The sequence below is a fragment of the Chiloscyllium punctatum genome, chromosome 17 (genome assembly GCF_047496795.1).
Source record: "Chiloscyllium punctatum isolate Juve2018m chromosome 17, sChiPun1.3, whole genome shotgun sequence".
NCBI classification, from domain to species: domain Eukaryota; kingdom Metazoa; phylum Chordata; class Chondrichthyes; order Orectolobiformes; family Hemiscylliidae; genus Chiloscyllium; species Chiloscyllium punctatum.
Genome location: NC_092755.1, coordinates 84,825,598 through 84,838,635, shown reverse-complemented (window position 1 = coordinate 84,838,635; position 13,038 = coordinate 84,825,598). Strand labels below are relative to the sequence as shown.

The following is a 13,038-nucleotide window of genomic DNA, read 5'->3' as shown; positions in this document are numbered from 1 at the left end:
AAATGACAAAAAGCACTGGACCCAACACTGATCCTTGTGGCACACCACTGGTCACAGACCTCCAGTTTGAAAAAAACAACCCTCCACCACCACCCTCTGTCTTCTACCTTTGAGCCAGTTCTGTATCCAAATGGTTAGTTTTCCCTGTATTCCATGAGATCTAACCTTGCTAACCAGTCTCCCATGTGGAACCTCGTCAAATGCCTTACTGAAGTCCATATAGACCACTTCTACTGCTCTGCCCTCATCAATCCTCTGTTACCTTTTCAAAAAACTCAATCAAGGTCATGTCAAACATGATTTCTGTTTTGCAAAACTATATTGACCCTGTTTAATTGTATACAATCAATAAGGTATCAAAATACGTGCCATTTACGCAATAAGGAGTAATTAAATTGGAATGCAAACAGGTAGTGATAATAATAGGACACCAAACGATCATTTCTGACCCTCCTAAAATAATCATAAGCAAACAGTATAAAAGTGAAAAGATGGAAAGGAAAGTGCAAGAACAGGATGGATCAAGTGCACCATTAAAAAATGGTCAAAATTATGTTGAGTTGTAGTAAGTCATAATTCAGCCGCTTACAATGTATTGCTCGTATAAGATGAAGGACTCCAGCCATCATTGCTGAAATCTAATTCTTACCTCCTTGGTCTTCTTCCATTAGCCCGTGTAGGCACCCTTTGACCTGCGGTGGAATAATCAGGTTCTGGCTCCCCATCTAATTCATATCCATCATCATCGGGTCCTAGACTTCTGTGGTCATCTTCAAGTCCATAAGGTTCTGGTTGGAAACGCTCTGGTTGAGATCGGCTCAGGTCAACACTGCCATCTGGCTGCACTTGCGGTTGGGCAACAGCATACTTGTTTCTACCCAGCAATGTGTAATTCTCATCTGGCCTATAGTTGTCTCGTGGCACAAAAGCATAGCGTGGGCGGTAATGTACACCTCGTGATAGGCTTCCATAGTTATCAGATACATCAGCAAATCCATCCTGGCCAGCGTATGAACGGTACATATCATGGCGATTCTCGTATGCATCAGGATAGTTGGTATAGCCTCTGGTTAAAGTAGAATTTGCTTGTGGTGTAATATACCGGTCTCCATTTTTCATGTATCTTCTGTCAATGGAATCTGTACAACTGCCAGCAGGAGAAGACCCTTCTGCAGGCAATCCATCTGGCCCAAGTGGCACCTGCCGAACGGTTCGAGTTGTCACAGTTTTAACCACTTTAGTAACCTGCAAACAAATTTAATAAAAATGTTCAAGAGCATAAGGATTAACAAGAATTTCACAACAGTACAGTAATACTAATCTCACCAGAAATTCAACAAAGAGAAACCAGATTTATTCAAGTGTTGGTAAGGCATAGATATTGATATATAGCAGGGTATAAACACTTGAATATGCAATTTATTTTAAACAATTCTCTGGAGACTCAAATGAAAGAGTCATGCAAATGCTTCAAATGTACAAGGATTGATGTGAAATCAATTTATTGGTGAACACAAAAAGCAATCCAAAAGTTGCAAATATGCAGATGAATCAGATCAGGAAAAATGAATATTAGATAGCAAAAACATCAAATAATGTAAACATTTTAATGGATTCATTGCAGTCTCCTAACCAAGTGGAAATTTTGATTTTCCAAAATTTGATCATGCAGCTGAAGCTTTCAATCTATAACTAAAATTGAAACTGGTTTAAAATAACTAGAAATCATCAGAAGTAGAGAATATTTCATATAAAAAGTGGTTTTTCTTCCCTTCGGTGGCCAAACCTATTCTCTTCCTATACTCACAATGCCAACTCTTTGTTGAGCTATGTCTACTGTGGCTTTCCAGCGTGCTTCATTTCAGGTACAAGCCTCAACTGTAGCAGGTGAAAATTGATCACAAAATTTGAGATCCTTGAGCTATACAGCAAAACCAATTAAGGCCTTTAGCAGCTGAGCTTCTGGGGGTAGCCCAACACATTTTCAAAAACTTCATCTCTGACATTTTCACTTAAATAATCAGTTGGAGTTGAGAACACTTGGGGAGGGATTTGGAGGCGAGTAATAGAACTGCATCTCCTATCATACCATTACCTCTGAACGTGGATAACAAACATCATCCGCGTCCTATAGCTGTTCATCCATTGTTCTAATTACAAATACAGCGCAGGCATGGATAACACTACAGCTGTCATGCTGCCCATTATTGTAGGATAATAAATTAATCACGTTCACTTTGAAGAGCAACTGTTCACATTCAGAATGCAAAATGAATAGCATGTTATTTGCTCAAATGTTAATATTAAAAGACTCAAGTTCGGAGCTGGAAGAATGGACTCAAACATTGTCACGTATGTTAAAAAACTCATGCTTTGTTGATTCCAACATGCAAAAAAAAGTCATCCCTTCAGAGACATCAGAATACTTCTCACAAATTAAGGTCTCACTACTGGGAAATTTAAATTCAATAATCTTACAACTATACATCCAACACGGAGTCTCAAGTTATTGTGTTGAGACGGTGAACGAACACAACATGGATTATGATGCTGCTAACCTGGTAATAGAATTAAACACCAAAAAACAACTAATCTTGCAATTGACTATTTAAAACACATGAATGATGAGCAGACTTGGATTAATACTGGGCATGTATCAATCAGAATTTCCACAACAGTCACGAGGGAGTAGGTGCACTGGACAACAATTTTGACAACCATTACCAAACAGGAGTTGGCATTTCACAGGGTATGGAACTTTGATATAAGCTTATAAAAGCAATGCAGGGACTCTTGGGTGCAGTCCCTACTTCTCGGCCAGGAGGCCCAGGTTCAAGTTGCACCTGCTCCAGAGGTATGTATAACATCTCTGAACAGGTTGATACATTCCTAAGAAAGCAATGCAATCAAACCAATAAGACCCATGTGAAGGCCCAATGTTTCACTAATCAAGAGAGGTTCTTCTTTTTCCAAATTAATAGCAGGATTATAATTACTGTTCTGACATTTTTATACACCACAAAATCATTCCAAAGAGTAAACTCAAGCAGCACTGTATGTTCATATGAGTATGTATAGATAGCTGCCATTAATTAGTTCAAATATTACTTTCTAAATTAGCAGTCTCTGCTTAAACCAACACGATTACTAGAATTTATAGTTACTAACTTGTAAAGAAACAAAACACTATGCACAAATATCTATCACTGATTCAAATCAGTGTAACGAGAACGATTCTGGAATATTACAAAGGTGCTTTATTTTATGTGCTGCTGAAATATAAAAGAACAAATTGGGCTGTGATTTTTAGACCACCATTGAATGACCTGTCAACATTGAATAAGGAAGCTTCATACCAAAATGAACATGCCACAATTCAGAACATTGAACTGTACGCAATAACTTGCCGAAGAGCAAGGAGTCCATTAAGAAAGTGTGGACATGGCATCAGTGAATAAAGCTGTGTCACAATGCAAGAGAGGGACATGTCATTCAGGGTGCAGCCACATTTGAATTTGTACAGCAATACATCTTGATTAATCTTCAGTCAGTTGCGACATGAGTGACAGCATAACTTCAAGCCAAATTCTGGTTGGTTTGTTACTCAGAATGACATGGGGAGACATTCACAATGCCGTTTCAGCTGGACACAGTACAAAACAATTACATAAAGACCTCTAGGTCAGTATTAAGTTGAAGCAGTATATGTTTGTGTGTTATGCTTGTAAAGGTAATCCCACTAATAAACTCAAAATATTCACGGGTTTCCACACTTGCTCAGTGTTCTCCCCTGCACCCTATCCTGTTCTTCCTGGTCCAATGTGGAATAAAGTGTTGCTGGCTGTTTAAAAACAAATACTGCAGTCACAAGTGGCAGGTGGAGACCTTATTGATAGCCAAGGCACAAGACTTCACAAAGCGAGCATGTTACCATGGCAACGGGTTGTTCTTGTGGAAACCCATCACTAACCTTTGGTGAAGAAAAATACTTCTTACAGAAATAGTATATGGCCAACTAAATGCTTGCTTAAAGGATAAATCAAATGGCTGTTCTATATTTAGGCACATATACACTCCTTGGCTTCTCCAATTAATTAAAGACAGTGTTTTGTGCAGAAATCTGCATGTTGACAGCAGGGTCACAACAGAAATACTGGATTCTGAGAGAAGAATGTAGTCAATTAAACTGGCTGTAATCCAGTACTGTGGCTCAGATTTTGGCAATGATAAACAAATGCCTAGCATAAGCGGTTGTTGAGCACATCTGTGCCAACAAAGACCACTGTGTTCAAGCGTGCTCATAAAGTACCTCATCTGATAAGCTACGAATGTCAATCGAAGACCAGTTTTGCTCAAGATATGTACTCACAACGTCATATATTGTAGCAGGTACCCCTAGGCTCTCTCAATCAGAAATTACAAAACCCTCCACTCCTGTCAGGAGTTCATTCCAACCCAAGCTGTTCAGGGTTTTGGGACAGGGCTGAACATTCCTGTGATGTGCATAGCTTTGTTAAGCCATTTATAACTGCATAGGAAGGTTCTGTGGAATGAGGAGGGTGGACTATATCTTTTCATTTTGGACATTTAAAAAAAAACTTAACTGAAATAAGAAATAGGTTTTAAAAACTGTGTTTTGGAGGGTGGTTTATGCTTTCAAAAGAAAGTAACCGTACATACATAGCAAGCATCACATCAACCATCGTTCAAATTGCAGTGATTTGGAGTTACGGTGTACCAATGTAGCTTTTGCTGGCATGTTGATTGGTCCATGGATTCATAACCAGTTATCGATGACAGAGACAGTTTGCCTGTGATTAGTTCTCAGATTGCTGAGCAGCTTGGAGCTGGGAACAAGTTAGATAGAAATGTGTTCAGTTCTTCCCAGTTCAGAAACAGTGCCGATGTTCTCTGCAGATAAAACTGACTTTAAAATTAAACAAAACTCATCTTTCCTGCAATGGTTATTGTAAGCTGCAACTTTTAAGTTTAACAACTGCAATAACAGACACTTTAAAAGTCAGAGACTTTTTTTTTTAAGTGAAGCAACAACATTGTGTTTCTTACTAACTAGTGGAAATATCTGGAGAAAAATAAATGGAGCAACATGCTGGCCAATAGAAGAATCAAAGATCAGTTAACAACAGTACCGCGGAACAAAGACGATTATATAGTCTTTCCAGTTGGTCCCCTCTGCCAATAACCTATTGTTCCCTATTCGGCTGTATATGGGTGAGTTGACAGGGGATGAGGATTTTAATTTGCAGCATTATATGCCAGCAGTTTACTCCGAGCAAGAATCTTATAATCAATACTAATCTCTTGTTGAGAATAGAAACAGAATCCATGCTTTCCATCAACCTGGGCCTGAAAGTCAGATAAATTGGCAATTTAGAGTACTTTATGAAATATTTTACATTGGAGAATAGCAGGCCTATTTCCAGTACGCCATACCAGAAGTGTTGAAGTGTAGACCAGAATTTTGTGCTGCAAGAAATCAAACCTTCCTGTCATCATAGGGTCATTAAATTTTGAGAAACAAATAAAACTGGCATGTTTACACTCCAAACTCCCAGAAGCATGCTGATCTTAAAGTTGGAGTAATCTAATTCCAGAACATTAGCACAAAGAGCTCTTATTCCAGCAAAGCAAGACGACCTTAACACTTAATTATTACTTCGAGAAGTAAGTGATAATAAGCTGCTAGCTCTGTCAACATCCAAATACTGAACAAGGGAACGCAAACTCTTACAAAACACTAGCAAAGGTAACATTTCAGATCAATTACAGGACACACCTTGCATCCCTATCATTTGCACACAAGGAAGACTATATTTGTAACACCATGCAAAATGCAATAATGGCTGTTCGCTCACCAAATTGTCAATTCCCAGATATTTACTCAAATATAACTAAACATGGTCAAAAATGCCTCATTATAATGTTATTTCAGAACACACTGACTTCTTTTGAAACTAAATTGATTTTTCTTCTAACTTAATTAATGTCACTTTCTACCCCCATTGTGCTGAAACAAATTAGATGTCATCAGATATAATAAATACTGCCACATCTTAATTGGTAGTGTTATGGACTAGACCAGGCCACTCAAAGCATTCTTAAGCAGGCAGCCCAGATCATAACTTGGTGATTTGTTTCATCAAGTGTACAGTGAAAATTACCCGGATTAAGTTAGCAAGGTTGACTACCAGGTTTAAATCAGACAAAAAAAATCTATTCACAAAATTACATAATAAAACACAAAGAACAGAATAACGAGCCCCTACAGAACTCAGTCTATCCAAACTAGACTTAAGTATCGGTTCCAAATATACACAACAGTACCTATTAGCAAACTTCTTTTTATAAAACAGTACTAAAAAAGGTCAGATGGCTTATAGGTTGAAGTTAGAGAGGCAGAGGAGAGAGTTTCCATACGGCTCAGTGTTGAACTCCCAACCTGTTCTGGACTGAACTAAATTGCTCAGCTAGAGAGCTGACCACTCCCCCTTCATTATACAGGTCACTTCTAAAACATGACCACTTTGGCCTGAAGTCTCATCTGTTTACCTATAAAGAAAAGGCAGCTCAAAATCCTTTTCATCTCTGCACTAAACTAGACTGATCGGAGCCCGGCCTGGTGTATTACCCCTCTGAAAAAAAGATCAAGGATAGAGTCTCCTTGAGCCAAGGAACAGCTTTTAGCGAAAAAAAAACTAGCTCTGCATAATTTGCTCCCTTGACATACATTCTCAAGAAAACCAAAGAAAAAGAAAATATATGAAATTTGCTTCAGAGTAACAAAATAATTTTGGAATAGCAGGATAAAAATGCATCAAGTGAAGTAGCAGAGAAGGATGGATATACTGAAGTGGGTGATTGTGAGAACAGTTGAGTGTGATCTCCATTGCTGTTAAAATATGGCATCTTAAAGGGAAAAGCAAAAACTTTTTACCTTTGTTTCAGTCCGTCTTATAGTTCCATCATCCGATGTTACCACAGATACATGAGAGGTCGGAGTGCCTGGGTCTTCTTCAACTGTAACAGTTTCTTCCACCAACTCCTGCGGCTCCTGCATCGTTTTCTTTGAAGTTAGATTACTGGGGCTTTGTTCCTGCAAATTAAGCGTAATATGTTGTAAGCTGTGGCTAATTGCATAGCACATGTTGATTTATCTTTCTCATACGTTTATTTGCGCTGACTTAAATCAGCTTTTTTGCTGGATAATGCAGGAAGTTCACTAAATTGAATTCAGAAGGTACATCACAGATTTCCACTTCCCCCCTCACGAAGACCTAACCATCTCCCATGAATGAGGCCCTTAATGCCAGAAAATTAGCAATGTTACAGGAAAGGTAAAAGGTAAATCATAAAATCATGGGGTTAGAAGTTCAGTTGCAAAATCGCTTAGACAGTAGAGCTACATAAAATACTAATACACAAGGAAAGGACTCATGGTTTTCTTTGGGGGGGGGGGGGGGGGGGGGGGATTAGAAGGCGTTAAGATTAGCAAGGAGAGGGAATTAGCTGACAGGATGGAGCCAGCAGGGATGCAGTTTGAAGTTAGGATTGAGTGCATCAAGGATCAGTGCTGAGGTCTCAGCTATTTACAATCTGTATTCATAACATACGTTGACTAAATGAAACTCTAGGGGGAGGAATGCTGTGAAGAGAAACAGGTTGAAAAGTGATACAGATACATTGAGTTTTTTTAATTCTTTCTGCTTGATGTTAGTGACAGTGGCTAGAACAAGGGAATGTAAAGGGAAATAGAGTAGGAAAGTAGAGTTGACATTAAAATCGGATCAACCATGATTTCATGGAATGGCAGAGCAGGCTCAAAGGGCCGAGTGGCCAAGTCTGAAATATGTTCATGCAAACAAGGATCAAGGCTGAGATAGAGAGAGTTCGGTGCCTCAGGTCATTACTGGATGTGGAGGCAAGGAGAGGAAGTAGATTTGAAGCCCTACGTTAACCATGATCATAGTGAATGGTGGACCAGAACTTAATGGACTGTATGGTCCTGTCTTGTTCCTAAATTATGTTCTTATACTGTGACCAGTATACTTTTAGTTTGACATTTCTATCTTCAAAATAAAAAATGTTACCCATATATGATTTAAGCTAACAGATTTATAGATTTATAGTCACAGAGATGTATAGCATGGAAACAGATCTTTTGGTCCAACATGTCCATGCCGACCAGATATCCCAACCTAATCTAAAGAAATTTTTTAGGTCCAATTTTGTAGCAGTCAAATATCTGAATTTCAAGCTCACAGGATGACTCTCAAAATGCCAGAGTCACCACCTGATTAACGTGTGCGTTATCAGTTGATAACAGTCAGTAATATAGCCGAAAACAGTTCCATTTTAACTACCTGGCTCAGGAAAGTTGCCATGAATATTCAACAACAACCCAAAAGATCCTCAAACAACACCACCTTAACTTGCTCAGTATTTACTCGGCTTGTGCAGCAGACAGGATTGGCTCCTCTAACCATAGATGATCAATTAACAGTCATTACTCAGGAGAGATTGTGCTCATGCTCTAATATATTCATTGCTATCCTAATAAGTTTCCAAATCTTTTTCTGCTACCAGTTAAAGTAGTACAACTGAACTAGTAAACACATTTTCCAAATAGTCATTTCTAACACCACGTTATTATGCTTACAAAAGCTGCTGGGGCAGTGAAGTTATAATTGGGAATATCTATAATCATATTCTAAATTTAGTAGTACTACAGCTCCTTCTTTACTGTTGCGAGGTAGGAATGAAATGAATGTATCAGTTAAATACTGCAAGTATTGCGTCAACCAAAACATCCAAGAATAACAGATTCAGTAGCAAGAGCTCGGATGTTTCCTCCTAACAGCTCAAACAAACTTGTTCTAATCCCAGCATTTACTTGGCAGGTTTTCTCCTTGCCAGATTCTCTTATGTGCCATGTGGTCGGTATTAACGACAAAATTTCTCCCAGTCTCAACATCAAATTAGAGATAGCAAGTATGCAACAGGCTAATGACCAAGTTAAGATAAACTCCCAGGTTACATTACGATTCAAGAAAGAAACGGTCGAAACGTTCAGATAGAGGATCTTGATTGGTGCAGGCTTGGAGGGCCAAAGGGCCTGTTCCTGTGCTGGAATTTTCTTTGTTCTTCTTTGTTTAAAATAATGAGTTTACAATTCCTAAAACTTATACTTTCTGCACTCATTTTTTTTCTCATATGAGAATGAGAATAACTGTTCCAATCAATATATTTCAGCACCACTACTCCAAGAATGCATAAAGGTATAAATCCCTGAATGGGAGCAGGTGTATCAGAGAACTCTTTGGGAAGCTGGAAGTGCTTGCTGGACCCTTTGCTGAGATATTTGTGCCAGCAATAGCTGCAATTAAGACTGGAGGTTGGCTAACATGGTGCCATTATTTAAGAAAGGTGGTAAGGAAAATCCAGGGAACCATAGACCAGTGAGCCTGACATTGGTGATGGGCAAGGAGGCTAGTACAATTGCAACATTTAAAAGGCATCTGGATGTGTATATGATAGGAAGGGTTTGGAGGAATATGGGCCACGTGCTGGCAGGTGGATCTAGATTGGGTTGGGATATCTGTCGGCATGGACAAGGTGTTTCTGTGGTGTACATCTTTGTGACTCTACGTTGTTGGAGGGACTCCTGAAGGAGAGGATTTACATGCATTTGGAAAGGCAAGGACTGATTAGGAGATAGTCAACATGGCTTTATACGTGGGAAATCATGTCTCAAAACTTGGAGCTTTTTAAAGTAATGGAGAGGATTCATGAGGGCAGAGGTGTGAACATTTTCAAATGGACTTCAGTTAAACGTTCAACAAGGTTCCTCATGGTAGACCGGTTAGCAAGGTTAGATCACATAGCAAACAAGGAGAATTAGCTATTTGGATATGGAATTGGCTCAAAGATAGAAGACCGAGGGTGGTGGAGGAGGGTTGCTTTTCAGACTGGAGGCCTGTGGCCAGCGGAATGTCACAAGAATCAGCACTGGGTACACTGCTTTTCATCATTTATATAAATGATTTGATTCTGAGCATAAGAGGTAAAGTTAGCAAGTTTGCAGATAACACCAAAATTGGAGGTGAAGTGGACAGCAAAGAAGGTTACCTCAAAACAAAATGTTGATCAGATGGACCAATGGACCGTGCAGTAGCAGATGGAGTTTAATTTAGATAAATGCAAGGGGTTATATTTTGGAAAGGCAAATGATGGCAGGACTTATACACTTAATTGTGGGGGGTGGGGGGGTGCAGTAAGATCCTGGGGAGTGTTGCTGAACAAAGAGACCTTGGACTGCAGATTCACAGTTCCTTGAAATTGAAGTCACAGGTAGATAGTATAGTGAAGGCAGCATTTGGTATGCTTGCCTTTATTAATCAGTGCATTGAGTAAAGAAGTTGGGAGGTCATGCTGCAGGTGTACAGGACATCGGTTAGGCCATTTTTGGAACACTGCATGCAATTCCGATCTCCTTGCTACAAGAAAGACGTTGTGAAACTTGGAAGGATTCAGAAAAGCTTGACAAGGATGTTGCCAGTGATGGGGATTTGAGCTGTAGGGAGAGGCTGAAAAGGCTGGGGCTGTTTTCTCTGGTGCATTGGAGGCTGAGGTGTGACCTTAGAGATTTATAAAATCATGGAGGGGCGTGGATACTGTTGTTACGTAGATGTGGGTGTACTGTACCTTTGAGAGTTAAAAGCTAGCAGAACTACCTGACAGCACCAAGTGTTCTGACCAAGATATAATGTAACATGTGGTCCAGTAGCTAGTGTAGCTGGTTGCTTGGAAACGACAAAACAGATTTGAATTAGGCCAATCTGTTTAAATTATGCTTCGAAAAATACTAAACTCCAACCAAGTTTGAGTTTAGTATATTGATATTCTTAAAAGCCAATGACACAATCCAATGCTTTGGGGGTATAGGACCAGGGAAAATTGAATAGTTGGGAGGAGAACTGCCAAGCTACCAGCATCTGCAGATTGCCTATAAAAATAGCTCTATTAAAAAGATACCTTTATCGACCAGTAACCTGTGAAACAGAAATCCCCAAGAAGAAAAGACGACAGAGGAAGATAGAAAAAGATGATTCAACATCTGGCTGGTTTTGAAAATTTGAATTTTTGGTAAATCTTAATTGGGGGGGGGTTTATTAGACCAGGTATTGTAGATAGGGAAGGTAAAAGATAGGTTAGAGGAAGGAGTTGTAAATAGTTTTTGTTAATTATTCTCTGTTATATGTTAGGAAGTAAAATTGTTAATTTTCAGTTGGGCTCTTGAATTTTCACAGATTACTGCACGGGATAGATCTTTCCTGTATTGCTGGTTTAAACTATGCAGGAGGGTTTACCCAGGGTCGTACCAATAGGGTGTCAAGACAAGGTCTCTGGGGTGGGAGAGTCCAAAACTAGTGAGAATAGGTTTAAGGTGAGAGGGGAAAGATTTAAAAAGGACATAAGTAAAGGGCAAACTTTTCACGCAGAGGGTGATGTGTGAAAGTAGTAGTGGTGGAGATGGATATAATTATTACATTTAAAAGGCATCTAGATGGGTACATGTAAAGGAAAGATTTAGAGGGATATGGTCCAAATGCTGGCAAATGGGACTAGATGTATTTAGGATACCTAGTTAACATGGATCAGTTGGACCAAAGGGTTTGTTTCAGTGCTGCACATCTCTATGACTAATTTCTCAATTCCTTGAAACTTGCAATTTAAAACAACAAAATTGCAGCCTTTTTTCCAGCCTCGATATTGAAGCCTTTTTCTCCAACTGCCCCAGAACATAATACACAAATGCAGAATAATTAAGCCTGTAGAGCACACACACTCATCCCATTTATAAGATTGCCTTATTACAAACAGCAACATTAAAAAAGACCACTAATTTACAAAGTTTAATGGAGTGATAAATTATGACTACACACTCACCTGATTTCCTTTTAATATGTGTATGCACATAATATTAAGCAGATTAAAAAAAGTCAGCTTTTTATCTCATTTTTTCTCATTAGCTACTTTTTCCCCAATTCTCAAAATTTGTTAGCTTTTTATTACTTTATTTCAAATTATTTCAGAGATTTTGCAACTACTGTGCATGCTCGGGGATGTCAACTAAGTTCGACTTAACCTCAATATACTTTTTAATATCCTATCATCTGAAAACACCAGTAAAAAGTGTTGAATGTCCCTTGCATTAAATCAGGGTTGTTCAGAGGCCAGATAATCTAGCAGCTGGACCATAGCTTTCTTGGATTCAGAGAATAGTGGCACAGAATATTATTTAAAATATACAAGAACTTAACCAAAAGACAATCAGTTAAGAGCTCACTACTCTTGGTTAATTGTCCTTCTTGTAAACAATAACTCTGGTATTAAATTTTTCTATTTTGTCCCAAATAGTAGCTATTAACAGGAAAACTTGTGCACAATTGCTTATTACACTTCACCACATAATTTGACTATACTTCAAAAGTAGTCAATGGGTTGGAGAGAAATAACAACTTTTGAATATTTCAATGTTAACGACAAACATTGTTTGCTTTCATGCGCACATTGAAAATATGGCAGTTCCTCGAAGATGCTATACTGTTTTCCATGGTTAACACCATACGCACCAGTAACTGGAGAATGTCTCATTTCACCTTATCCAAGACTCTTGAGTCAAGGACAGAGCATGCTTCAATCTTGACAGTAATTGCAGCATCCAAACCCAGTAAAGTCAGAATCGTTGTTTACCTAAATCCCAATCCTGCAAACTGAAAACAAGCTTGCTTATTTATTGAGATTAGCAACCCAATCAGAATCACTGCCAACCCGAGCTTTCATGTAAACAACTAATCGCACTTCCACATTCATGCTTAGCTTGTTTTTGTTTCAAAGGAAACAGCAGTTCAAACAATAGTATTTAATTCCTACACAATCACACTTCCTGTTGGAACCCAGCTACCGACACTCCTACACTGATCATAAACAGTCGCTATGTTTTACACAGGATAAGAC

The 13,038-nt window shown here is 38.8% G+C and overlaps 1 protein-coding gene across 12 annotated transcripts in view; it reads right to left on the bottom strand.

The window, feature by feature from the left end:
* The window catches only part of arvcfb (ARVCF delta catenin family member b), a 303,746-nt gene that overhangs the window by 97,441 nt on the left and 193,267 nt on the right, over positions 1–13,038 (bottom strand). For all 12 annotated transcript variants that reach the window (XM_072587755.1, XM_072587754.1, XM_072587759.1 and 9 more), the window contains 2 exons: positions 6,956–7,114; positions 650–1,245 (listed from right to left, as the gene is read on the bottom strand). In XM_072587755.1, the coding sequence (XP_072443856.1) occupies positions 650–1,245; positions 6,956–7,114 (755 nt within the window). The remainder of the gene's footprint in view (positions 1–649; positions 1,246–6,955; positions 7,115–13,038) is intronic.